General features: G+C 65.4%; 1 protein-coding gene across 1 annotated transcript; it reads left to right on the top strand.

Annotated features, from left to right (window-relative positions):
* Positions 1-628: 628 nt before the first annotated feature.
* On the top strand, positions 629-26,935 carry LOC118701096 (spectrin beta chain, non-erythrocytic 1-like; the record flags this gene model as incomplete). The annotated part of the gene is made up of 34 exons (XM_036405721.1): positions 629-688; positions 1,701-1,922; positions 4,159-4,307; positions 5,288-5,461; positions 6,366-6,457; positions 6,658-6,738; positions 7,565-7,680; positions 7,771-7,883; positions 8,787-8,974; positions 9,382-9,499; positions 10,377-10,535; positions 10,836-11,138; positions 11,229-11,382; positions 11,763-12,924; positions 13,468-13,605; positions 14,365-15,121; positions 15,208-15,410; positions 15,493-15,583; positions 16,242-16,388; positions 17,180-17,443; positions 18,034-18,258; positions 18,663-18,752; positions 19,064-19,345; positions 19,950-20,080; positions 20,537-20,741; positions 21,400-21,774; positions 22,575-22,819; positions 23,185-23,323; positions 23,784-23,868; positions 24,164-24,360; positions 24,945-25,105; positions 25,274-25,352; positions 25,439-25,587; positions 26,762-26,935. Coding segments are annotated over exons 2-34 (7,106 nt in total), but the record flags the coding sequence as incomplete, so codon positions are not given.
* Between the last annotated feature and the right edge of the window lie 51 nt (positions 26,936-26,986).

The raw sequence follows: 26,986 nt of genomic DNA, 5'->3' as shown, positions 1-26,986 counted from the left end.
CTGCAGGGCCGGAAGAGGTGGGGAGACCCCAAAACGCTCCCCCAAAAAAACCCCAAAAATCCCCCGGGCCCTCTTCCCTTAGACTCTTCCTCCTTCCAAGGGAGCCCAGAGACCCCCAAAGTCCCCCCAAAATACTCTTGGGACTCCCGACACCACCCGAGACCCCCCAAATCCCCTCAAAAACTTCCCTCGGGACTCTCAGCCCCTCATAGAGACCCTTTAGGAGCCCCCAACCCACTTTAGTGACCACCGACCCCTCAGAGTGACCCCCAGAGAGCCCCCCCATACCCGCCAAGCCCCACAACCCTCCTTAGTGACCCCTCAGAACCCCCAAAACCACCTCCAGGGACCCCCAAAGCTCCCGCAACCCTCTCTCGTGATCCCTGACCCCACAAAACCCCCAAAATCCACAAAAAACCCCACAAAACCCCCTCACCCCCCTCACGGCCTCCTCCGCCATCTTCGCCCCCCTCACGCCGCGAGCGCCCCCTGGCGGGCGGGACGCGCGGGTGGCGGGAAAATTGGGGGCGTGGCCTCCGCCCTCATCGCCATGGCAACAAGCGGGGAAGGGGGCGTGTCCAGGAGGCGTTGCCGTGGTGACGGCGGAGGGGGCGTGGCCCGCAGGCCCCCGCCCCCCGGGGTGTGATGAGCTGCCGCGGGCTCAGCGCGCGCCGCGGCCGCAGCGCAGGTAAAGGGGGGGGGGGAGATACACCTGGGGGGGGGGGGGGGCTCAAACGGGGGGAGACCCCCCCCAAAACCATCCCAAACCCACCCTCAGAACCCCCCCAAGGGTCCCGCAACCCCCCCCGGCCCCGCTGATCCCCCCCGCGCCCCCCCCCGGGCACTGCGGCAGCGGCTCCGCATCCCCGGACAGGGCCCCCCCCGCGCTGCCCCGGGGGGGTTCGGGGACCCCCCACCCCCAAATTCGCGAGTTTGTGTCCCCAGACCCCCCCCCCCCGACCCCCCCGGCGCTGCGGGCGCTGATCCCCGTTAAGAGCATTAACGGGGGGGGGGAGTGCGGGGGGAGCGGGGGGCTCTGGGGGGGCTCTGGGCAGCGGGGGGAGGGGGCTCGGAGGAGTTTTGGGGGTCCCGGGGAGGAATTTGGGGCGCTCGGGGTTTGTTTGAGAGGATTTGGGGGCGCTCAGGGTGACCCGGAGAGTTTTGGGGAGGGGTCTCAAGAGGAGGGGGGAGGAACTTGGAGGAGTTTTGGGGGTCCCGCAGAGGAATTGGGGGATCCCGAAGGGGATTTGGGGGGGGTCTCGATTTAATACTGGGGGGGGGGGGGTCTCTACTGAAGGTGAAGTTTGATGAAGAGTTTGGGAGGGGGGGGGTCTCGATCAATTCGGTGAAATTCCTGTTAATTGGAGCGCTCTTTATTAATTCGGGGGGCTTTTTATTAATTTGGGGAGGGGTCTTTCTTCGTTTGAAGGGTTCTTCATTAATTCGGGGCGCATTCTCTTAATTTGGGGGGGGATTCTTCATTAATTTAGGGAAAAATTCCGAATTCGGGGAGTGCTTTAATTAATTTGGGGGGGGGGTCGTCTCCGTTAATTTGGGGGGGGGGTCTTCGTTAATTTGGGGGGGGTCTCCGTTAATTGGGGGGGGGATCCCCATTGATTTTGGGGGGGTCCCCGTAAATTTCGGGCTTTGAGGAGGGGTCGCCCCCCCAAAGTGACCAAACCCCCCCCCCATTTTTCCAGCTCCCTCCTGAGCTCTCCCAGCGCCGCCCCCTCCCCAAATTTGGGGGTCCCCAGAGGTCACCATGTTGTCCCCCCCCCCCTACGACCCCCTGGAGCTGCCGCGGTTCAGCGACCCCCGCTGGGAGGGGGAGGGGGGCGCGGGGGGGCCCGAGGAGGAAGAGGAGGAGGAGGACGAAGGCTCCGCCCGGCGCTTCGAGCGCTCCCGCATCAAAGCCTTGGCAGGTACGGGGAGACCCCAAAAATTGGGGGGAAAAGGGGAAAAAATGGGGGGGAAATTGGGAAAATTGAGGGGGGGGAAATGGGGGAAAAAATGGGGGGGAAAATTGGGAAAATTGAGGGGGGGGAAATGGGGAAAAAATGGGGGGGAAATGGGGAAAATTGAGGGGGGGAAATGGGGAAAAAATGGGGGGGAAATTGGGCAAATTGAGGGGGGGAAATGGGGAAAAAATGGGGGGGAAATTGGGAAAATTGAGGGGGGGAAATGGGGAAAAAATGGGGGGGAAATTGGGAAAATTGGGGGGGGAAATGGGGAAAAAATGGGGGGAAAATTTGGCAAATTGAGGGGGGGAAATGGGGTAAATTTGGGGGGGGTAATGGGGAAAAACGGGGAGGAAAAAGTGGGGTGGGGAAAGGTGAAAAAAGTGGGGGAAAAAAGTGAAGAAATGGGGGGATAATGAAAAATAAAACTTGGGGGAAAAGTGGAAAAAAAAAAGTGGGAAAATGCACAAAAATAGAGGAAAAATATTTTTTAAAAAAAGGAGGATTGTGAGGAAAGTGAGGGAAAGGGTAAAAATTGGGGTAAAATGCACAAAAAGTGAGGAGAAAAGTTTGAATGCTGTGGGGAAAGTGGAAAATGGGGGGGAAAGAGGAAAAAGTGGGGGGAAAGTCCTAAAATTGGGGGGAAATGTATAAAAATTGGGAGGAAAGGGGATGAAAGTGGGGGGGGAGTAAAAAAATGGGGGGAAATGGAAAAATTTGTGGGAAATGCACAAAAATTTGGGAGGAAAGCGCAAAAAATGGGAGGAAAAAGGAAAAAACATTGAGGGAAAAGTGAAAAAAATGGGGGGAAATGCACAAAAAGTGGGGAGAAGCTCAAATGTTGGGGGCAAAGTGAAAAAAAAGTGAAGAAAAGACAAAAACTGGGAGAAAAGTGCAAGAATTAAGGGAAAAGTGAAAAAAATGAGGGGGAGAGTGTGAAAACTTGGGGAAAGCAAAGAAAAAAAGGAGAAAACCACAAAGAATGGGGGAAAAGGATAAAAAATGGGAGTGGAAGCCGAAAAAATTGGGGGAAAATTCACCAAAAATATGGAGAATCCCAAAAATGGGAATTGGGAGCTCTGGAATGTTGGAGGGGGCAAAGAAAGTGAGGGAAACACAAAAGGAAGTGATGGAAAAGTGGAAAAAACGGGAGAACAGCCCCCAAAAACGGGGAAAACGACCCAGAAAATGATGGGAAGTGCATCAGGAATATGAGAGATCCCAAAAATGGGGATGGGGAATCCAAAAATTGGGGAGATGGACCCCAAAAATGGGGAAATCAGCCCAAAAATGTGAGGGGAGAGCACAAAAATGGGGAAAAAACCCAGAAAAAAAATGGGGTAAAAAAACCCCTCAAAACAGGAGGAAAAGTCCAGAAAAGAGGTGGAAACACCCAAAAAAATAGGGAGAGACCCTAAAAATGGAGATCGAGGAACCCCAAAATGTGGGAATGAGCCCTAAAAAAATCAGGGGAAGAGCCAAAAAATGGGAAAACCCCCCCCCCCAAAATGGGGAAAACCCCCAAAAAATGGGGAAAACCCCCCAAAAGTGGGGGCGTATTATGGGAAAATGGGAGGAGCCCCCCAAATTTCCCCTCTCAAACCCCCTCAATCACCCCAAAACCCCCCCCAGGACAAACTCCCAACCCCCCCAATCGCCCCCAGACCCCCAAAATCTCCCAGGACCCCCCTCAGGGACCCCCCCCCCCAAATCCTCTTAGCGTTAATCCAGCGCCGGCTGGTGCAGGGGGACCCCCCCTGTGGGGCTGCGACCCTTGGGGGGCTTTGGGGGGGAATTTTGGGGGTCTCTGACCCCCCCCGTGCCCCCCTCCATGAGCCCAAGGCCGTGCAGAAAGATGAGGGGGGGTCTCGGGTGGGGTTTGGGGTCTTTGGTTGGGATTTGGGGTCTCTGGGTGGGGTTTGGGGTCTTTGGGTGGGGTTTGGGTGGTCTGGGGGGGATTTGGGGGGGTTTTGGGGGGGTTTTTGGGGGTCTCTGACCCCCCCGTGCCCCCCTCCATGAGCCCAAGGCCGTGCAGAAAGATGAGGGGGGGTCTCGGGTGGGGTTTGGGGTCTCTCGGTGGGGTTTGGGGTCTTTGGGTGGGATTTGGGGTCTCTGGGTGGGGTTTGGGTGGTCTGGGGGGGATTTGGGGGGGTTTTGGGGGGGTTTTGGGGGTCTCTGACCCCCCCCGTGCCCCCCCCAGACGAGCGCGAGGCCGTGCAGAAGAAAACCTTCACCAAGTGGGTGAATTCTCACCTGGCGGGGGGGTCGCACCTGGGGGACCTTTACAGCGACCTGAGGGACGGGCGGCTCCTGCTGAGGCTGCTCGAGGGGCTCTCGGGGGAGACCCTGGTGAGTGAGACCCCTCCCCAAATTGGGGACGCCCCCCCCTTCAAAGGGGAAACCCCCCAAAAAAACACAGGAAACCCCCAAAAAACCAGGAAACCCCCAAAAAACTGGAACCTCCCAATGAGGACCCTCCCCAAAATGGGGAAATCCCTGTGGGGACCCCCGAAAAGGGACCCCCAGCTGCTCGAGGGGGGGGGGGGTTCCCGGTGAGTGCGACCCCTCCCCAAATTGGGGACGCCCCCCTTCAAAGGGGAACCCCCCCCAAAAAACAGGAATCCCCCCCAAAAAACAGGAATCCCCCCCCCAAAAAACAGGAATCCCCCCCAAAAAACAGGAATCCCCCCCCCAATGGGCACCGACCCTCCCCAAATTGGGGAAATCCCTGCCTGTGCCCCCCCTGCCCAGAGGGGTCCCTGACTGTGCCCCCCGATTCGTGGGTGATTCCCCTGACGATCCCCCCCTATCTGGGGGGGTTCCCTGACTGTGCCCCCCGTACCCGGGGGTCTCTCTAACGTTGCCCCCGGTCCCTGAGGGTTGTGGGGGTCTCTCTAACGTTGCCCCCAGTCCCTGAGGGGTTGTGGGGTCTCTCTAACGTTACCCCCAGTCCCGGGGGGTTGTGGGGGTCTCTCTAACGTTACCCCCGGTCCCTGAGGGGTTGTGGGGTCTCTCTAACGTTGCCCCCGGTCCCTGAGGGGTTCTGGGGTCTCTCTAACGTTGCCCCCGGTCCCTGAGGGGTTCTGGGGTCTCTCTAACGTTACCCCCGGTCCCTGAGGGGTTCTGGGGTCTCTCTAACGTTACCCCCGGTCCCTGAGGGGTTGTGGGGTCTCTCTAACGTTGCCCCCGGTCCCGGGGGGGGTTGTGGGGTCTCTCTAACGTTGCCCCCAATCCCTGAGGGATTGTGGGGGTCTCTCTAACGTTACCCCCGGTCCTGGGGGGTTTTGTGGGGGTCTCTCTAACGTTGCCCCCCCCCGCCCCCGGCCCAGCCGCGCCCCACGCGGGGCCGGATGCGGATCCACTGCCTGGAGAACGTGGAGAAGGCGCTGCGCTTCCTGCGCGAGCAGCGCGTGCACCTGGAGAACGTGGGCTCGCACGACATCGTGGACGGCAACCCCCGCCTGACCCTCGGCCTGGTCTGGACCATCATCCTGCGCTTCCAGGTGCGCCCCCGGCCCCGCCCGGAGCGAGGGAAATGGGGCGGGGGGCGCGGCCCGGACCCCGCCCCGATGGGGGCGTGCCCGTGCTGGAGCTGCCCTGGGGGGGGGGGTTGGGGTCATTTAGGGGGGTCCTGGACCCACCCTGGGGGTGTTTGGGGTCATTTAGGGGGGTCCTGGTGCTGCCCTGGGGTGTTTGGGGTCATTTAGGGGGGGGGTCCTGGGGTGTTTGGGGTCATTTAGGGGGGGGGTCCTGGGGTGTTTGGGGTCATTTAGGGGGGTCCTGGACCCACCCTGGGGGTGTTTGGGAGTCATTTAGGGGGGTCCTGGAACTGCCCTGGGGGTGTTTGGGGTCATTAAGGGGGGTCCTGGAACTGCCCTGGGGTGTTTGGGGTCATTTGGGGGGGTCCTGGGGTGTTTGGGGTCATTTAGGGGGGGTCCTGGACCCACCCGGGGGGTGTTTGGGAGTCATTTAGGGGGGTCCTGGTGCTGCCCTGGGGGTGTTTGGGGTCATTTAGGGGGGGTCCTGGGGTGTTCGGGGTCATTTAGGGAAGTCTTGAACTCACCCTGGCGGGTTTGGGAGTCAGTTAGGGGGGTCCCAAACCCACCCTATTGTGTTTGGGATCATTTAGGGGGGTCCTGCAGCCGCCCTGGGGGATTTGGGGGTCATTTTGGGGGGTCCTGGAGCTGCCCTGAGGGAGTTTGGAATCATTTAGGGGGGTCCCAAACCCCTCCTGGGCTCTCAGTTTGGTCACAGAAATCCCCAGATCTTCCCCAGGCTCCTTTTGGGGGGGGTCTCAGACCCACTTTTGGCGGTTCTGATGCCACTGGGAGGGTCCCAGGCCCCATTTTTGGGGGTCCTTGACCCCAATTTGGGGGTCCTTAACCCCATTTTTGGGCCCCCCCCCAGATCCAGGACATCAGCGTGGAGACCGGGGACACGCGGGAGAGGAAATCGGCCAAGGACGCGCTGCTGGCCTGGTGCCAGATGAAAACCGCGGGGTGAGGGGTCCTGAGGGGGTTCTGGGGGAGTTTTGGGGGTCCTGGGGGGGGTCTGGGTGGTCTCCATGTGGCTCAGGAGGCTCCTGGGGGCTCCATGGGGGGGGCTCTAAGGGGACTCATGTGGGACCTGCTGGGTCTGGGGGGGTTTTGGGGGTCTCTGGGGGGGTTTGGGGGTCTCTGACCCCCCTGCCCCCCCTCAGGTACCCCAATGTGAACGTGCAGAACTTCACCACGAGCTGGAGGGACGGGCTGGCCTTCTGTGCCCTCATCCACCGGCACCGGTGCGGGACCGAGGGGCTGGGGAGGGGCTGGAGCGGGGGGGATGTGAGGGTTCTAGGGCAGCGGTTATGGGGTGGGAGTCTGTGGGGTTATGGGGCAGGGGTTATGGGGTGATCTGGGTCAGTGGTCAGTGGTCATTGGTCCATGGTTGTGGGTCAGTGGTTATGGGTCCATGGTCAGTGGTTATGGGTCCGTGGTTGTGGGTCAGTGGTTGTGGGTCTGTGGTCAGTGGTCGTGGGTCCATGGCCAGTGGTTGTGGGTCCATGGTCAGTGGTCATGGGTCCATGGTTGTGGGTCAGTGGTCATGGGTCCGTGGTCAGTGGTTGTGGGTCTGTGGTCAGTGGTCATGGGTCCGTGGTTGTGGGTCTGTGGTCAGTGGTCATGGGTCTGTGGTCTGTGGTTGTGGGTCCATGGTCAGTGGTTGTGGGTCCGTGGTCAGTGGTTATGGGTCTGTGGTCAGTGGTTGTGGGTCCGTGGTTGTGGGTCAGTGGTTGTGGGTCAGTGGTTGTGGGTCCATGGTTGTGGGTCTGTGGTCAGTGGTTGTGGGTCCATGGTTGTGGGTCCATGGTTGTGGGTCCGTGGTTGTGGGTCAGTGGTCATGGGTCCGTGGTCAGTGGTTGTGGGTCAGTGGTTGTGGGTCCATGGTTGTGGGTCCGTGGTCAGTGGTTGTGGGTCCGTGGTTGTGGGTCAGTGGTCATGGGTCTGTGGTCAGTGGTCATGGGTCTGTGGTCAGTGGTTGTGGGTCCGTGGTTGTGGGTCAGTGGTTGTGGGTCCGTGGTTGTGGGTCAGTGGTTGTGGGTCCGTGCTCAGCTGTCCGGTCTCCCCCAGGCCGGAGCTGCTGGACGTGGGGTCCCTGCGCGGAGCCAACGCCCTCCACAACCTGCAGAGCGCCTTCGGCGTGGCCGAGCGCGAGCTGGGGGTCACCCGGCTGCTGGACCCCGAGGGTGAGCGCCTGGGGGTCCCTGGGGGGATTTGGGGGCTCCTGGGGGTGGATTTGGGGAGAATTTGGGGGTCTGACCCCCTGTGCCCCCCAGATGTGGCCGTGGAGCAGCCGGACGAGCGCTCAGTGCTGACCTACGTGGCCGCCCTCTACCATCACTTCTCCAGGATGAAGGCGCTGGCCGTGGAGGGAAAACGCGTCGGGAAGGTCTGGGGTGGACAGACGGACACGGGGTGGACAGACGGACACGGGGTGGACACAGGATGGGGGGGCACAGGGATGGACACGCAGGTGGACGGAAAGGGAACGGGGGGAGGAGGAAGGGGTGGACAGACGGACGATGGGCAGATGGACGGACAGACGATGGGCAGATGGACGGACAGACGATGGGCAGATGGTGTCGGGGGGGGTGGGGACCGGACAGAATCCGCGGGAATGGGCAGGGGGGAGGGAGGGACAGATGGGGGATGGACAGAGGGACGGGTGGGGGATGGACGGAGGGGATGGACAGAGGGGATGGATTGACCAGAAAGGGGCGGGGAAGGGGGGGGATGGATGGACAGAGGGGCATGGGGATGGATGGATGGATGGATGGAGGGACAGATGGATGGATGGACAAAGGGATGGATGGACAGATGGGTGGACAGACGGGCAGATGGATGGATGGATGGATGGATGGATGGATGGATGGACAGGCGGATGGATGGATGGATGGCTGGATGGATGGATGGATGGATGGATGGATGGATGGACGGATGGATGGACAAAGGGATGGATGGATGGATGGATGGACGGATGGGCAGATGGATGGATGGATGGATGGATGGACAGGCAGATGGATGGATGGATGGATGGCTGGATGGATGGATGGATGGATGGATGGATGGATGGATGGATGGATGGATGGATGGACAAGGGATGGATGATGGATGGATGAACAGATGGACAGTCAGACGGATGGGTGGATGTTGGATGGATAGATGGATGATGCATGTGAGGACAAACGGACGGACGGATGGATGGACAGACGGATGGATGATGGACGGATGTGAGGACACAGCCAGCCAGCCGTGCCCCCGTCTGTCCGTCCGTCCGTCCGTGCCCGGGCAGGTGCTGGAGGCGGCGCGCGAGGCCGAGGGCCTGGCCGGGCGCTACGAGGCGCAGGCGGCCGAGCTGCTGGGCTGGATCCAGCGCTCGCTGCTGCTGCTCACGGACCGGCGCCTGCCCCGCGGCATCCCCGGCCTGCAGGGGCAGCTCCAGGCCTTCAGCGCCTACCGCACCACCGAGAAACCCCCCCGGTGAGAAAAGAAACCTCCCGGCTCTGGGGGTCTGGGGGCTCCCTGAGGGGTCTGGGGGCTCCCTGAGGGGCCTGGGGGCTCCCTGAGGTGTCTGGGGGCTCCCTGAGGGGCCTGGGGGCTCCCTGAGGGGTCTGAGGGCTCCCTGAGGGGCCTGGGGGCTCCCTGAGGGGTCTGGGGGCTGCACTGAGGGGCCTGGGGGCTCCCTGAGGGGTCTGGGGGCTCCCTGAGGGGCCTGGGGGCTGCACTGAGGGGTTTGGGGTCCCCAAGAGGGGGTTTGGGGTCCCCCCAGCGGGTTTCAGGTTCCCTCTGAGGGGTTTTGGGGCATCCCTGGGGCTCAGGGTGGGTTTTAGGGTTCCCCCCAGTGTATTTTGGGGTTCTTTCAGTGAATTATTTTGGGGTCCCCCCAGGTTTGAGGACAAGGGCTCCCTGGAGGTTTTGCTGTTCTCGCTCCGGAGCCGCCTCCGCGCCAACAACCAGAGACAGTTCGTGCCCCGGGAGGGGACCCACAGCGCCGACATCAACAGGGTGACAGCCACGGGGACACTGGGGGGACATTGGGACATGGGGGGGACACAGGGGATCCCCACAGCGCCGACATCAACAGGGTGACAGCCACGGGGACACTGGGGACATTGGGGACATAGGAGGGACATGGGAGGGTCCCACATTGCCAACATCAACAGGGTGACAGCCACAGGGACTTGGGGACATGGGAGAGGCCACAGTAACACAAGTGCCAAGTGTGCCAGGTGTGCAGGTGTCCCAGGTGCCAGGTGTGCAGGCGCCCAGATGACACAGGTGTGCCAGCTGTGCAGGTGCCCAGGTGCCCCAGGTGACACAGGTGCCCAGGTGACACAGGTGCCCAGGTGCCCCAGGTGACACAGGTGCCCAGGTGCCCCAGGTGCCAGCTGTGCAGGTGCCCAGGTGCCCCAGGTGACACAAGTGCCAGGTGTGCCCGGTGCCCAGGTGCCAGGTGACACAGGTGACAGGTGCTCCAGGTGCCCCAGGTGCCAGCTGTGCAGGTGCCCAGGTGACACAGGTGACAGGTGCCCAGGTGCCCCAGCTGTGCAGGTGCCCAGGTGCCCCAGGTGTGCAGGTGCCCAGGTGACACAGGTGACAGGTGCCCAGGTGCCCCAGCTGTGCAGGTGCCCAGGTGACACAGGTGCCCCAGGTGACACAGGTGCCCAGGTGCCAGCTGTGCAGGTGCCCAGGTGCCAGGTGCCCCAGGTGTGCAGGTGCCCAGGTGCCCAGGTGCCCAGGTGCCAGCTGTGCAGGTGCCCAGGTGACACAGGTGACAGGTGCCCAGGTGCCAGCTGTGCAGGTGCCCCAGGTGCCCCAGGTGTGCAGGTGCCCAGGTGACACAGGTGACAGGTGCCCAGGTGACACCGCGCTGTCCCCGCAGGCGTGGGAGCGGCTGGAGAAGGCGGAGCACGGCCGGGAGCTGGCGCTGCGCTCGGAGCTGCTCCGGCAGCAGCACCTGGAGCAGCTGGCGGCCAGGTTCCACCGCAAGGCCGCGCTCAGGGAGACCTGGCTGGGGGACAACCAGCGCCTGGTGGCACAGGTGACACCCCAGGGACCCCCGAGACCCCTCCCCAAACAACCCCCAGGCAGGGACAACCAGCGCCTGCTGGCACCGGTGACACCGGGACCCCCAACCCACCCCCAGGCAGGGACAACCTGGTGGCACAGGTGACCCTGAAACCGCCCCCACCCCAGGGGGCTTCCCCTTGTCCCCACCGGGACAATTTCAGGATGTGTCCCCCCCACCCTTTGTCACCTCTCAGGCCCTTTTTCTCTCCTCCAGGACAATTTTGGGGGTCCCCAGAGTGTCCCCTCCCTCACTGCCCCTTTCCCCCCCCAGGACAATTTCGGGGGGTCCCTGGGTGGTGTCGAGGCCGCGCTGCGCAAGCACGAGGCCATCGAGAGCGACATCGCCGCCTACGGCAGCCGCGTGCGCGCCGTCACCGCCGTGGCCGCCGAGCTGGAGGCCGAGCGCTATCACGACATGGGCGGCATCGCGACACGGCGCGACCACGTGGTGTCGCTCTGGGAGGCGCTGCGGGCTCAGGTGGCGGCGCGGCGCGAGCGGCTCCGGGCGCACCTGGAGCTGCAGCGGCTCCTGCGCGACCTGGAGCACCTGATGGGCTGGATGGAGGAGATGGAGGTGGGGAAGGGGCTGCGAGGGGAGGTTTAGCGGGGGGGTGGGATCCCCTCGTGGGACCCCCCCCCCCGCGTGACCCCTCGGTGTCCCCAGGTGCGGCTGCAGTCGCGGGATTTCGGGCAGCACCTGAGCCAGGTGGACGATCTGCTTCAGATCCACGCCCTGGTCGAGGGGGACGTGGCGGCCCAGGCCGAGAGGGTTCGGAGTGTGGGGGCGGCGGCCGAGCGTTTCCTCGGGGAGGGGGGCGGTGAGTGACCCCCAAAACGGGGAACCCCAAAATTGGGATCCCCCGGGATGTCCTGGAAGCCCCAAACCCAGGGACACCTGAGTCCCAGGACCCCCACTCACCTGAGACCCCCAAAAGCGGGACCTAGCAAAACCCCAAAATGAACCCCCAAAAACCGAGACCCAAACCACCGAATCCCCGAACCCGGGGACCTCCAAATCCCAAACCTCCAGCACCCCCAAACTCTGGCTCTCCCAAATCCTCAGCATCCCTGAATCCCAAACCCTGGGAGCCCCCAAAAATCGGCATCCCTGAACACCGTACCCCTGAACCCTGGGGGATTCCAGCCCCCAGGACCCCCGGACCCCCAAGCCCCGCTGACCCCCGCCCGTGCCCCCCAGGGTACCGCCCGTGCCCCCCGGAGCAGCTGCGGTCCCGCGTGGCGGCTCTGGAGCTGCGGTACCGGGGGCTCTCGGCGCTGTCGGCGCAGCGGCGGCTGCGGCTGGAGCGCTCCCGGCGCCTCTGGAAGTTCCTGTGGGACGCGGGCGAGGAGGAGGCCTGGATGCGGGAACAGGAGCGGCTCCTGCGCTGCCCGGAGCTGGGCCGGGACCTGCCGGGAGCCCTGAGGATGCTGAGCCAGCTCGAAGCCATCCGAGGGGCGCTGGGGGGACGCGCGGGGCCGCTGCAGCAGCTGCTGGAGCGGGGCCGGGAGCTGCTGGCGCAGGGAGCCCCCGACGGAGCCGCGGGATCTGTGGAATCCACACCTGGATCAGCGGGATCCGCTGCCGGATCAATGGGAAGCGCAAAACCCGCGGAATCCGCTGCCGGATCCACCGCCAGACCCACGGGACCCCCGGAATCCAAGAACGCGTCCCTGGGATCCCCCCCTGGACCCACGGAGGGACCCTCGCCGTCCGCCACCAGACCCTCGGAACGCCCCGACGGCTCCACGGAACTCACCGAGGGCCCCACAGAACCCCCCGAAGGAGCCCCGGGCCCCGCTCCCGGCTCCCCGGACCCCGCGGCCGCCGTGTCCCGCCGGATCCGGGAGCTGGAGTCGCTGTGGGCGGCGCTGCCGGCGCTGGCCGGGGCCCGGGAGCGGCGGCTCCGCGCGGCCGCGGGGCGCTTCCAGCTGGACGCGGAGGCGGCCGAGGCCGAGGCGTGGCTGGCGGCCGCCGCCCGGCGAGTGGCGGGGCCGGAGCTCGGCCACGACGAGCGCTCGGCGGGGATGCTGGAGCGGCGTCTGCGGGAGCTGCAGGACGAGATGCGGCGGCGAGGGCCGGCGCTGGCGGCGCTGCGGGAGCAGGCGATGCCCGGCGATGCCGCCGACCTTCCCGACGTGGTGCCGGGGCTGGCGGAGCGGCTGGCGGAGCTGGAGCGGCGGCACCGGGAGCTGGAGGAGCGGGCGGAGCTGCGGCGCCTGGAGCTGCGGGACGCGCTGGGATTGTTCGCGGCGCGCAGCGAGGCCGATGCCTGCGCGCTCTGGGTGGGCGAGAGGGAGCAGTGGCTGCTCTCCATGGAGATTCCCGAGCGCATCGAGGACCTGGAGGTGGTGCAGCAGCGGTGAGCGCCCGGGGCTGCCCGTGCTGCACCGTGCGAATCCCAGAGTTATTCCCGGAGTTATTCCCGGGAAGTCTCGGAGTGCCCGTGGTCGCCCCCACTGGGATTCCCCCAGGAATTTTCCCAAGAATACACAGGATCGCCCCGTTATTCCCGTTTTTCCTCAGGATGTCTCCAGTATTCCCGTTATTCCCAATGTTCCCTGAATTCCTACCTCCACCACAACATTCCCAGTGTTCCAGGTGTTCCCGTTTTCCCAGAATTTTCACTTCCGACACAGTATTCCCCGTACTCTCTCAATTCTCTCCTCGACCTGAGATATTCCCAGCATTCCCAAAATTCCCACCTCCAACACCGCATTCCCAGCGCTCCCAAAATTCCCCAAATTCCCACCTCCAGCGCAGTATTCCCAGAGTTTGTGGCATTCCCAGGATTTCTGGCACTCCCACCTCCGGCACGGTGTCGCTGGGGTTTCCAGCGTTCCCGGCTCCGGCTCGGCATTCCCGGCATTCCCGGAATTCCCGGTCATTCCCGGCGCTCCCGCAGGTTCGAGACGCTGGAGCCGGAGCTGGCGGCGCTGGCGGCGCGCGTGGCCTCCGTGGGCCGCGTCACGGAGGAGCTGCAGGGATCCGGGGACAGGAACCGGGAGAGCGCCCGGGACACCTGGGAGCAGCTCCGGGACAGGTGGGGGCGGCCCCGGCGGGGCCATTCCGGGCTGGGATTGCGGGTGGATCCGGGCAGGGATGGAATTTCCAGGGGCTCAGGGAGGTGTTCCAGGCAGGGCTGGGTTCTCCGGGCAGTCAGGGATGCTCCAGGGATGCAGGGAGGGATTTTCCCGGCCGGGATGCTCTGGGAAGGGATGGATTCTCGGGGCTGAGACGCTCCAGGGATGGATTCTCGGGGCTGGGACGCTCCAGGGATGGATTCTTGGGGCTGGGACGCTCCAGGGATGGATTCTCGGGGCTGAGACGCTCCAGGGATGGATTCTCGGGGCTGGGACGCTCCAGGGATGGATTCTCGGGGCTGGGACGCTCCAGGGATGGATTCTCTGGGTCGGGACGCTCCAGGGATGGATTCTCGGGGCTGGGACGCTCCAGGGATGAATTCTCTGGATCGGGACGCTCCAGGGATGGATTCTTGGGCTGGGACGCTCCAGGGATGGATTCTCTGGATCGGGACACTCCAGGGATGGATTCTCGGGGCTGGGACGCTCCAGGGATGGATTCTCGGGGCTGGGACGCTCCAGGGATGGATTCTCTGGGTCGGGACGCTCCAGGGATGGATTCTCGGGGCTGGGACGCTCCAGGGATGGATTCTCTGGATCGGGACGCTCCAGGGATGGATTCTCTGGATCGGGACGCTCCAGGGATGGATTCTTGGGCTGGGACGCCCCGAGCGCTCCCCGGGCTCCGTCCCACCGTGCCCCGATCCCGCCCGTGCCAGGTGGGAGCGGTTCCGGTCGCTGGCCGAGCGCAAGAAGGTGGCGCTGACCGCGGCGCTGAACATCCACAATTTCCGCCTGGAATGCCACGAGACGCGGGGCTGGATGCGGGAGAAGACGGCGGCGATCGAGGCCACGCGGGCGCTGGGCCGGGACCTGGCCGGGATCACGGCCCTGCAGGGGAAGCTGTCGGGGATGGGGCGCGACCTGGACGCCATCCAGGGAAAGCTGCGGGAGCTGCGGGCCGAGGGCGAGAAGCTGCAGGGGGAGCAGCCGGAGCGAGCGGCCGAGATCCGCGAGGAGCTGGCGGGGCTCGAGGCCGAGTGGGAGGCGCTGCGCCGGTGCCACCGGAGCCGCGAGGAGTCCCTGGGGCAGGCGCGGCGGCTCCAGGGCTTCCTGCGGGACCTGGCGGCGCTCCAGGCCTGGCTGTCCCGCACCCGCGCGGCCGCGGGCTCCGAGGATGTCCCCGCGTCCCTGGCCGAGGCCGAGGGCTCCCTGCGGCAGCACGAGAGCCTCCGCACCGAGATCTCGCACTACGGCGCCGATTACCGGAGCGCCCGCGCCGCCGGCCGGGAGGTGACGCGGGGACAGACGGACGCGCAGAGTCTGTCCCTGCTGCAGCGCCTGGAGGCGCTGGATGCGGACTGGGAGGAGCTGGGCCGGGTCTGGGAGAAGCGGCAGCGGCTCCTGGCCCAGGCTGTCGCCTTCCACGTGTTCCTGCGGGACGCCAAGCAGGTGGAGGGGACGCTGGGGAAGCAGGTGAGGGGAGCCGGGGTGTTCCGGGGGGGGTCCCGGGGCTCTGGTGCCATCCCGGTCCCGATCCCGGTTCCGGTCCCGACCCGCAGGAGCACACGCTGGCCCACACGGAGATGCCGGGCACGGTGCCGGGGGCGGAGGCGGCCGTGAGGAGGCTGGAGGAGTTCCTGGCCGCGCTGGACACCGGCACGGAGCGCGTCCGGGCGCTCACAGACACCGGGAGGAAGCTGCTGGACGAGGGCGGCGTCCACGCGGAAAAGGTGCGGGAGACGGTGGAGTCGGTGGAGAGCAGGTGAGAGACCCGTCCCAGTCCATCCCAGTCCCATCCCATCCCCTGGGAATGGGGTCTCTCATCCCTCCTGGCCCTGGCACAGGCACCAGAAGATCCGGGAATCAGCCCAGGAGCTGCTGGGGCGGCTGCGGGATAACTGGGAGCTGCAGAAGTTCCTGCAGGATGGGCAGGAGGTGAGACGGGGTGGGGATTGGGATGGGATTGGGATCGGGATTGGGATGGGATTAGGGTGGAGATTGAGGGAGATTGAGATGGGGTTAAAATGGGGATGGGGTGAAGAGGAGAACTGGGCTGGGACTGTGGGAAGAGACCCTGATCTGTGTCCCTGTCCCCATTCCCGTTCCCATCCCCATCTCTGTTCCCATTCCTGTTCCCATTCCTGTTCCCATCCCTGTCCCCATTGCCATCCCATTCCTGTCCCTGTCCCTGTCCCCATCCCCATTCCCGTCCCTGTCCCCGTTCCCATCCCCATTCCCGTTCCCATTCCCATCCCCGTTCCCATCCCCGTTCCTGTTCCCATCCCTGTCCCCATTCCCATTCTCATCCCCGTTCCCATTCCCGTTCCTGTCCCCATCCCCATCCCCGTTCCCGTTCCTGTCCCCATCCCCATTCCCATCCCCATCCCCATTCCCATCCCCATTCCCATCCCCATTCCCATCCCCATCCCCGTCCCTGTCCCCGTTCCCGTCCCATCCCTGTCCCCGTCCCCATTCCCGTCCCTGTCCCCATCCCCGTTCCCATTACCATTCCCATCCCCATCCCCGTTCCCGTTCCCATCCCCATCCCCGTCCCCGTCCCCGTCCCCGTTCCCGTTCCTGTCCCCGTTCCCAGCTGACGCTGTGGCTGAACGAGAAGCTGCCGGTGGCCCGGGACGTGTCCTACGAGGGCACGCGGGACCTGCAGGGCAAGTGGCAGAAGCACCAGGCCTTCGCCGCCGAGCTCGCGGCCAACCGGGGCTGGCTGGAGGCGCTGGAGAAGGTGGGAACGGGGGAAAACGGGGGAAAAACTGGGGGAAAACTGGGAGAAAATGGGATCCAGGAAAGGGCAGCCCTTGGGAAAGGTGGGATACGTTGAGTCACAAAATTCCGTGGGTCCAACCTCAGCAATTCTGTGGTTCCGCGGGTCCAATCTTAGTGATTCCACGGTTCTGTGGCTCCAGCCTTAATAATTCCACAGCTCCATGGGTCTGGTTTTGATGATCTCACCATTCCATGGGCCCAATCTTCACAATCCCACAGTTTACTGGGTCAGCCTCAAGGATCCCGTGTAGCATTGACAATTCCATGACTTTTTGGGTCCAACCTTGATGGTTCCATGGGTTTCAATGATCCCACAACCCCACATGTCCATTCCCCATCACCCCACAACTCAATGGGTCCAACCTCAACAATTCCAACCTTGACATTGCCCATTCTGTGATGTCTTTTTGGGTCCAACCTTGATGGTTCCATGGGTTTCAATGATCCCACCACCACACGTGTCCATTCCTCATCACCCCACAACTCAACGGGTCCAACCTCAACAATTCCACACAATCCCAACCTTGACATTGCCCATTCTGTGACTTTTTGGGTCCAACCTTGATGGTTCCATGGGTTTCAATGATCCCACAACCCCACACGTCCATTCCTCATCACCCCACAACTCAAAGGGTCCAACCTCAACAATTCCAACCTTGACATTGCCCATCCTGTGATGCGTTTGGGTCCAACCCTGACGGTCCCAGGGTGTCTCCCGTAACTCAGTGCCACCGTTCCCGTGTCCCGCAGGATGGCGAGCAGCTGGCACGGGCACGTCCGGCGCTGGCCGGACAAGTGACCACCCCCCGGCAGGAGCTGCGGGCGCTGTGGGCTCAGGTGGAGGCGGCGGCGGCCGCCAAGGGCCGGGGTTTGGCCGAGGCCGCGCGCGCCGAGAGCTGCGCCCAGGCCTGCGCCGGACTGCGCTCGTGGCTGGCCGGGGTCCGCGCCCAGCTCCGCTCCGGCCACTGCGGCCAGGACCTGACCAGCGTCGGGGTCCTGCTGACCCGGCACCAGGTCAGGGCTGGGAAATGGGAAATGGGAAATGGGAAATGGGAAATGGGAAATGGGAAATGGGGCTGTGGGGAAGGTTGGGGGTGAAGGTTTAGGGTGCAAATTTTGGGGTGTGAAGGTTTTGGGAGTGAAGGTCTAGGGTGCAGATTTTGGGGTGTGAAGGTTTTGGGGTGAAGGTTTCTGATGCAGGATTTGGGTTCAGGTTTTGGGGTTCAGGCTTTTGGGGGCAGGTTTTGCCATGCAGATTTGGGGGTGCAGGTTTTGAGTGCAGGTTCTGGGGTTCAGGTTTTGCGATGCAGATTTGGGGGTGCGAGTCTGTGATGCAGGATTTGGCTACAGTTTTAGGGTGGAGATTTCGGGGTTCCCTGGGGGTCTCTCATCCCCCAATTCCCCTCAGCTGCTGGAGACGCAGGCGGCGCTGCAGGAGCAGAAGCTGGGGGCCCTTTGGGGTGCAGATTTTGGGGGTCCCCGGGGGTCTCTCATCCCCCAATCCCCCTCAGCTGCTGGAGACGCAGGCGGTGCTGCGGGAGCAGGAGCTGGGGGCCCTTTGGGGTGCAGATTTTGGGGGTCCCTGACCCCCCAATCCCCCTCAGCTGCTGGAGACGCAGGCGGCGCTGCGGGAGCAGGAGGTGGGGGCGCTGCGGGCTCAGGCCGGGGGGCTCAGCCCGGGGCACCCCCGGAGCGCGGGGGTGCAGGAGCAGGTGCGGGAGCTGGAGCAGCAGTTCCGGGAGCTGCGGGAGCCGCTGCGGGAGCGCGGGCGGAGCCTGGCGGCCGCCAGGGAACTGCACCAGTTCCGGAGGGACCTGGAGGACGAGCTCGTGAGTGGGGGGACCCCACCCGGGGCTGGCGCTGACCCCTGGGGTCCCCGTGCGTGACCCCCCCATTCCTGACCCCGAAACTCTGACCCCCACCCCATTCCTGACCCCAAATCTCTGACCCCCACCCCATTCCTGACCCTGAATCTCTGACCCCGAATCTCTGACCCTGAATCTCTGACCCCCACCCCATTTCTGATCCCAAATCCCGGACCCCGAATCTCTGAATCCCAAATTCTCCCCCCCATGGCTGTTCCTGACCCCCAGTCCTCGAGTCTCCCCCATCCCTGTCCCCACAGTGTCCCGGACCCCCTGTGAGCCCCAATGTCCCCAATGACCCCCAGTGACCCCAATGTCCCCAGTGTCCCTGATGTCCCCACTGACCCCAATGTCCCCGCTGTCCCCAGCTGTGGGTGCAGGAGCGCCAGGCCCTGGCCATGTCCACGGACCACGGCAAGGACCTGCCCTCGGTGCAGCTGCTGCTCCAGAAGAACGAGGTGGGTCACAGGGTCTCCAAATGTCCCCCTGTGTCCCCTGTGACCCCCAGGACTCATTCCATGACCCCCACAGACCCCACTGACCCCTCAGTTTCCCCCATAAAGCCCCCAGACCCCCTAGACCCCACACTTTCCACCATGAACCCATAAACTCCCCCATAGATCCCAGACCCCCCAATTTCCCCCATAAACCCCCCCAGACCCCCCAATTTCCCCCATAGACCCCCAATTTCTCCCATAACCCCCCTAGACCCCCCAGTTTCCCCCCTAGACCCCCAGTTTCCCCCGTAACCCCCCATCCGGCCCCTCAGACGCTGCAGAAGGAGCTGCAGGGCCGCGAGCGCCGCGTGTCGGAGCTGCTGGAGCGGGGGGCGCCCGGCGCGGGGGTCCCGGACTCGGGGGTACCCGAGGACGTCCCCGGGGGGGTCCCGGCTCTGAGGGAGGCCTGGAAGGAGCTGAGGGCGCAGGTGGAGCGGAGGCAGCGGCGCCTGGAGGCCGCCCTGGCCGCCCAGCGATTCCTGCGCGACGCCGCGGCCACCGAGGCCTGGCTGGGAGAGAGGGAGCTGCACATGCTGGCCCAGGACAAGGCCAAGGTGGGGGACAGGGCCGGGACCCCCCCCAGGGGCCGGGACCCCCCCAAGGGCCGGGACCCCCCCTCGGGGACAGCGGAGTCACCCCCAGTTTGGGGCGGGGGGGAGGGGGTTTGGGGCAGGGAATGGGAGAGGGGGGCAGGGGGGATGTGGGGGGGGTTAAGGGTCTGTGGGGGGTTTGGGGTGTCTGTGGGGGGGTCTCTGGGGTGTCTGGAGGGTCTATGGGGGGGTCTGTGGTGGGTTCAGGGGGATTGGGATTGGTTTATTGGGGTTTTGGAGGGTCTGGGGGGGTCTATGTGGGATCAGAGGGGGAGTTGAGGGGTCTGTGAGGGTGGTCTGAGGGATCTGGGGGGTCTATGGGGGGCCTATAGGGGATTTCTGGGGGTCTGGAGGGTCAGAGGGATTTTTGAGGGGTCTGTGGGGTCTGGAGGGTCAGGGGGGATTTGTGGGGGTCTGTGGGGTCTGGGAGGGTCAGTGAGGATTTCTGGGGGGCTCTGTGGGGTCTGAAGGGTCTTCGAGTGGCCTGGAGGGGCCAGGGGCACCCAAAGGACCTGCTGGGGCTGGTGACACCCCTGTGACCCCCCCCCCCCCCCCTTGGTGTCCCCAGGACGAGCCGGGCGCCCAGGCCATGCTGAGCCGGCACCTGGGGCTGGAGCAGGAGCTGCGCGACTACGGTGGCACCGTGGAGCTGCTGGCGGAGCAGGGCCGGGCCATGGCGGCCAGCGGCCACCCCGACGGGTGGGGACACCCTGGGGACACCCTGGGGACACCCTGGGGACACCCCTGCCACTCTGTGCACGTGGCCCCTGACAGCCCTGTCCCAGTGCTCGCTGTCCCCTGAGGTCCCGGTGTTCTCTGTCACCGTGTCCGTTGTCACTGATGTCCCCTGTGTGTCCCCTGACGTCGCTGTCCCCTGATCCCCGGGTGACACGGCTGTGCCCTGGTGACACCGCTGTAACCTGGTGACACTGCTGTCCCCTGTCCCCTGGTGATACCTGTCCCCTGGGTGACATCTCTGTCCCCTGTGCCCGCCCGTGACACCTCTGTCCTCTAGTGACACTGCTGTCCCCTATCCCCTGGTGACACAGCTGTCCCCTGCCCCTTGGGTGACATCGCTATTCCCTGGTGACACCGCTGCCCCCGAGGTGACATCACTGCCCCCCTGGTGACACCGCTGTCCCCTGTCCTGTGCAGCGAGCGGCTCCGTGCCCGCGCGGCGCAGCTGCAGCGTCTCTACGCGGGGCTGTGTCACCTGGCCGGGGACCGCAGGGCCACCCTGCAGGGCCACCACCGGCTGTGCCAGCTGCGCCGCGACCTCGATGACCTGGAGCAGTGGATCTCGGAGCGAGAGGTGGTGGCGGCGTCCCGGGAGCTGGGGCAGGACTTTGAGCACGTCACGGTGAGGGGACACTGAGGGGACACTGAGGGGACACTGAGGGGACACGGGCACTGGGACACTGAGGAGTCCCTCAGTGCCAGGTGGTCCCCAGGTCATCTTGACACGGGGGTGGGTCCTTGTGTCCCCCTGTCACCAGTGGTGTCCCTGTCACTGCAGGTGGCCCCGGACTCCAGCGTGTCCTGTGTCCCCCTATAAGTGATTGTGTCCCTGTCACTGGGGGTGTCCCATGTCCCCTGTCCCTCAGGATGTCCCTGTCCCCAGGAGTGTCCCCCCAGCCCCCTGTCCCGTATCCCTCTGACTCCCCTGTGTCCCCCTGACCCCATCCCCTTGTCCCCATGTCCCATGTCCCCTGACCCCCTGACCCCTGTCCTGTGTCCCCCTGTCCTGTGTCCCCTATCCCATGTCCTCATGTCCTGTGTCCCTCTGTCCCCTGACCCCGTCCCGTGTACCCCTGTTCCTTGACCCCCTGACCGCCCTGACCCCTGTCCCTTGTCCCTGTGTCCCCATGTCCCCCATCCCCTGTCCCCATGTCCTCTGACCCTCAACCCGTGTCCCCCGTCCCCTGTCCCCATATCCCCTGTCCCCTGACTCCCATCCCATGTCCCCCTGACCCCGTCCCCTGTCCCCTGTCCCCTGACCGTGTCCCCTGTCCCCGCAGCTGCTCCGGGACAAGTTCCGCGAGTTCTCCCGGGACACGGGCGGGCTGGGCCAGGAGCGGGTGGACGCGGCCAACGCGGCGGCGGCGGCGCTGATCTCCGGGGGCCACCCTGAGCGCGCGGCCGTGGCCCAGTGGCAAGCGGGGCTCAACGAGGCCTGGGCCGAGCTGCTGGAGCTGGTGGCCACGCGGGCGCAGGAGCTGGCGGCCGCCCACGACCTGCAGCGCTTCCGCCGCGACGCCCGGCAGGTGCTGGAGCAGCTCCGAGCCAAGGCCCGGCAGGTGCCCGAGGAGCTGGGCCGGGACCTGCGCGGGGCCGAGGGGCTGGAGAGGCAGCACCGCGCCTTCGAGCACGACGTGCAGGCCCTGAGCGCGCAGGTGAGGGGACAGGGAGGGGACAGGGGACAGGGACAGGGACAGGTGAGGGCAGCACCGCGCCTTCGAGCACGACGTGCAGGCCCTGAGCGCACAGGTGAGGGGACAGGGAGGGGACAGGGGACAGGGACAGAGACAGGGACAGGTGAGGGCAGCACCGTGCCTTCGAGCACGACGTGCAGGCCCTGAGCGCGCAGGTGAGGGGACAGGGAGGGGACAGGGGACAGGGACAGGGACAGGTGAGGGCAGCACCGCGCCTTCGAGCACGACGTGCAGGCCCTGAGCGCGCAGGTGAGGGCAACGACAGGGAAGGGGACAGGGGACAGGGACAGGGGAGGAAACAGGGCCCAGAGCGTGCAGGTGAGGGCATGGGGACCACCAGGGGACAGGGAGGAGATGGGGAGAGTTGAGGGCATGGGGATGGGGAGGGGACAGGGAACGGGGACAGGTGAGGGCACAGGGACTGCCAGGGGACAGGGGAGGCCATGGGGATGGGGAGGGGACAGGTGAGGGAACAAGGAGGGACAGGTAAGTGGCAGGTGAGGGACACGCTGCAGTGCAGGAGGTGTCTGTGTAGTGGGATATGTCACCTGTAGCATGTCACACCTGTCTCCAGGTGACAGCTGTCCAGGAGGCTGCAGGCTGCCTGTCCCACCTGTCACACCTGTCCCACCTGTCCCATGTCACGCCTGTCCCACCTGTCCCACCTGTCCCACCTGTCCCTTGTCACACCTGTCACACCTGTCACACCTGTCCCACCTGTCCCATCTGTCCCATGTCACGCCTGTCCCACCTGTCCCCAGGTGACGGCTGTCCAGGAGTCCGCAGCCCGCCTGGCCGCGGCCTACGCGGGCCCGCGCGCGGAGGAGCTGCGGGCGCAGGAGGGCGCGGTGGCCGCGGCCTGGGCCGAGCTCCGCGGGCGCTGCCAGCGCCGGCGCCGCCTGCTCGGGGACAGCGTGGAGCAATTCCGGTTCCTGCGCGCCGCCCGCGACCTGCGGCTCTGGATGGACGGAGTGCAGCTGCAGCTGCAGGCCCGCGAGAGGCCCAGGTGGGACTGGGGACATGGGGACACCGCGGGGACATGGGGACACTGCGGGGATAGGGGGTGACAGCACTGGCACGTGGGGATACTGTGGAAACAAGGGGGACATGGGGACACTGCAGGGATGGGGGGACACAGGGACACCTGGGGACACACAGGGACACCTGGGGACACACAGGGACATGAGGACACACATGGGGACAGCCCTGGGGACATCTCAAGGACACCTCAGGGACACTGCAGTGACCCCAGCGCGGGGCTGTGACCGCGGCCACCCTGGTGGCCCAGCCCTGCCCGCTGTGCCCAGGCGGAGGCAGGGTGACCCCGTGGTGACCCCGTGGTGACCCCGTGGTGTCCCTGTCCCCTGGCAGGGATGTCACCGCGGCCGAGCTGCTGATCCAGCAGCACCAGGGGCTGCGGGCGGAGCTGGAGGCGCGCGAGGGCTCCTTCGGGGCCACCGTGGCCGCGGCCACCGCGCTGCTGCAGCGGGGCCACCATGACGCCGACAAGGTGGGACACGCCTGGCACCGTGTCACCGCATCCCTGTGTCACCCCAGCCCTGTGTCACCGTGTCACCGCATCCCTGTGTCACCCTGCCACCGTGCCCCCATACCCGCCTCCCCGTCCTTGGCACTGTCCCCAAGTCCCCAGCCCCACATCCCTCGTTCAAATCCTTGTCTCCAGGGTGCTGTCCCCATCCCATATCCCCTCATGTCCCCATCACTGTGTCCCACACCTGTATCTCTGTCCCCATCCCATATCCCCTCATGTCCCCGTCACTGTCCCCGTGTCCCAACCCTGTATCTCTATCCCCGTGTCCTTGTCCCCATCCCATGTCCTTGCTACTGTCACTGTGTCTCAACCCCATCCCTGTATCTCTGTCCCCATCCTGTCCCCAAGCTCGTCCCTGTCCCTGTCCCCATCAGCGTGTCCCAGTCTTTGTCCCCACCCCTGTCCCGTGTCCCCCCAGCTGTCCCAGGAGCTGGCCGAGCTCCAGGAGCGCCGCAGGGACATCGGGGAGCGCTGGCAGGACAAGCTGGAGTGGCTGCAGACTGGTGAGGACCCCTGTGTCCCCCTGTGTCCCCTCTCAGTGCCCAGGGGTGGCTCAGGAGTGGCTCAGGGGTGTCCCTGTCCCCTGGTGACCGTCCCCATGTCCCCAGTGCTCGAGGTGCTGGTGTTCGGGCACGATGGCTGAGGCCTGGCTGGCCATGGTGGCTGTGCCCAGGGGTGCCTCAGGGGTGCCTCAGGGTGGCTCCAGGGTGTCCCCCCTGCCCCCTGGTGTCCCCTCTCAATGCCCAGGGGTGGCTCAGGGGTGTCCCTGTCCCCCGGTGACCGTCCCCGTGTCCCCAGTGCTGGAGGTGCTGGTGTTTGGGCGCGATGCAGCCACGGCCGAGGCCTGGCTGGCCAGCAGGGAGCCCCTGGCCCGCGCCCCCGAGCTGGGCTCCAGCCTGGCCGAGGCCGAGACCCTCCTGAAACGGCACCAGAGCTTCCAGAAGGCAGCGGCCGCCTGGGAGGAGAGATTCGCTGCCCTGAGCCGCCTCACCACGGTGGGGACACCGGGGACAGGGGGGACGGGGGGGGACAAGGGGACATGGGGGGAAAATGGGGATGGGGTGGACGGGGGGGACAGGGGGACATGGGGGGACAGGGGGGACATGTGGGTAAAATGGGGAGGGGAACATCGAGGACATGAGGGGGACATGGGGGGAAAATGGGGAAAAATGGGGTGGAAATGGAGACACGGACGTGGGGGGACAGGGGGGGAAATAGGTAGGGGGACATGGGGGAAAATGAGGACACAGGGAGATGGGGACATCAGGGGGACATAGAGGGGAAGGAGGGGGAAATGGGGAGGGGGCACAGGGGACACAAGGAGGGGACATGAGGGGATGAGGATATGGGGGGGAAGGAGGGGGAAATGGGGAAGGGGCACGAGGGGGAAAATGGGGGACACAAGGAGGGGACGCAGCAAGGGCAAGGGGAGGGGGGGCACTGGAGCCACTGTGACCCCAAGGGGACACAGCTGAGGGTCCCTGTGCCACCCCCACGCCCTCGGGGGGGTCTCCATGGGATCCCTGTGTCCCCCCCCGCCCCATTGCCGGGGTGTCCCTGACTCCCCCGACCCCCCCAGCTGGAGGAGAAGGAGCGGCGGCGGCGGCAGGAGCAGGAGGAGGAGGAGGCGAGGAAGCTGCAGCCCCCCGAGCCCCCCCCGGCGCGGGCCGAAGTCGGGGGGACCCCCCCGGTGGTGCCCCCCGAGAGCCAGGATGGGGGAGGGGGCGGGGAGGGGCCGAGGTGAGGGGGGGGGCGGGGTGGGGGAGGGGATTTGGGGGCAACATTGAGATTTGGGGGTTGGGAGACCCCCAGGTTTGGGGGGACACCCTCGGCGTGGGGGGGGGGGGTGTGGGATATGGGGAGGGGGTTCTGGGGGTGACAGGGGGGTGTCCCCACCTCCCCCCCCAGGGCCACGCCCACCCCCCAGAGCCGCCCCCCGGAGCCCCCGGCCCTCAACGGGATCCGCCCCGACGGCGCCGCGGGCCAGGTAACGCCCCCTGACCCCCCCAAATGCGGGGGGGACACCCCAGACCCCGCTGTGGGACCCCCCCTCAGCCCTGTCCCCCTCCCCAGGTCCCCAAAGGGGCGCAGGAGGGGGGGCCCGGCCCGGCGGGGGTGGCGGCCACGCTGCCCCCCCGCGCCCCCCCCCCGCCCGAGACCCTGGAGGGGGCGCTGTGCCGGAAACAGGAGCTGGAGGCACCCGGCAAGAGAGCCACCAACAGGTGAGCAGGGGACACCTGGGGACACCTTGGGGACAGGCTGGGGACACCGCCCGGCCTTGGGGACACTCCTGGAGACACCTTGGGGACATGGCCCGGCCTTGGGGACACTCCTGGAGACACCTGGGGACACCCTGGGGACAGCTGGGGACACATTGGGGACACCGCCCGGCCTTGGGGACACTCCTGGAGACACCTTGGGGACATGGCCCGGCCTTGGGGACACTCCTGGAGACACCTGGGGACACCCTGGGGATACCCTGGGGACATGGCCCAGTCTTGGGGATACTCCTGGAGACACCTGGGGACACCCTGGGGACAGCTGGGGACACACTGGGGACACCACCCGGCCTTGGGGACACACCTGGAGACACCTTGGGGACACCCTGGGGATACCCTGGGGACATGGCCCGGCCTTGGGGATACTCCTGGAGACACCTGGGGACACCCTGGGGATACCCTGGGGACATGGCCCGGCCTTGGGGATACTCCTGGAGACACCTGGGGACACCCTGGGGACACCCTGGGGACAGCTGAGGACACATTGGGGACACCACCCGGCCTTGGGGACACACCTGGAGACACCTGGGGACACCCTGGGGACACCTGGGGACACCTTGGGGATACCCTGGGGACTCTTGGGGACATGGCCTGGCCTTGGGGACACCCTGGGGACACCTGGGGACAGCTGGGGACACATTGGGGACACCGCCCGGCCTTGGGGACACACCTGGAGACACCTTGGGGACATCCCCCATTCATAGCCACGCCCCTTTTACCTTCCCACACAAGCCACGCCCCTTGAGGCACACCCACATGTCACAGCCTTATATGGGCAGCTTGACCCCGCCCACGCGACTGCGCCCTGCAATGGCCACGCCCATTAAGCGCCACGCCCCCCCTCCCTTAAAGTCACAACGGCCTCCAGGTCCTGGCAGAGCCGGGGCTGTGTCTGGGGGGTGTGGGGATCCCCTAAACCCGCCCTGTGACCCCCCCCAGGTCCTGGCAGACCCAGGGCTGTGTCTGGGGATGTGGGGATCCCCTAAAAGCCCCTGTGACCCCCTCCCGTGACCCCCCCGTGCCCCCCAGGTCCTGGCAGACTCAGGGCTGTGTCCTGGGGGTTGGGGTCCCCTAAACCCCCCCCATAACCACTCCTAAAGCCCCCCGTGCCCCCCAGGTCCTGGCAGAGCCTGTACTGCGTGCTGCGGGGGGGGGTCCTGAGCGTGTTCAAGGACGCGCGGGGGGCGGGGGCGGGGGTCCCGTACCACGGCGAGCCCCCCACGCCCCTGCGCGGCGCCCGCTGCCAGCCCGCCACCGCCTACCGCAAACGGAAACACGTCTTCAGGCTGGGGTACGGGCAGGGGGGAAACGGGGGAATTGGGGGGAAAAATGAGGGGAAATT

Source organism: Molothrus ater, unplaced genomic scaffold, assembly GCF_012460135.2.
Source record: "Molothrus ater isolate BHLD 08-10-18 breed brown headed cowbird unplaced genomic scaffold, BPBGC_Mater_1.1 matUn_MA125, whole genome shotgun sequence".
NCBI classification, from domain to species: Eukaryota; Metazoa; Chordata; class Aves; order Passeriformes; family Icteridae; genus Molothrus; species Molothrus ater.
This window is presented reverse-complemented; position numbering and strand designations above follow the sequence as displayed.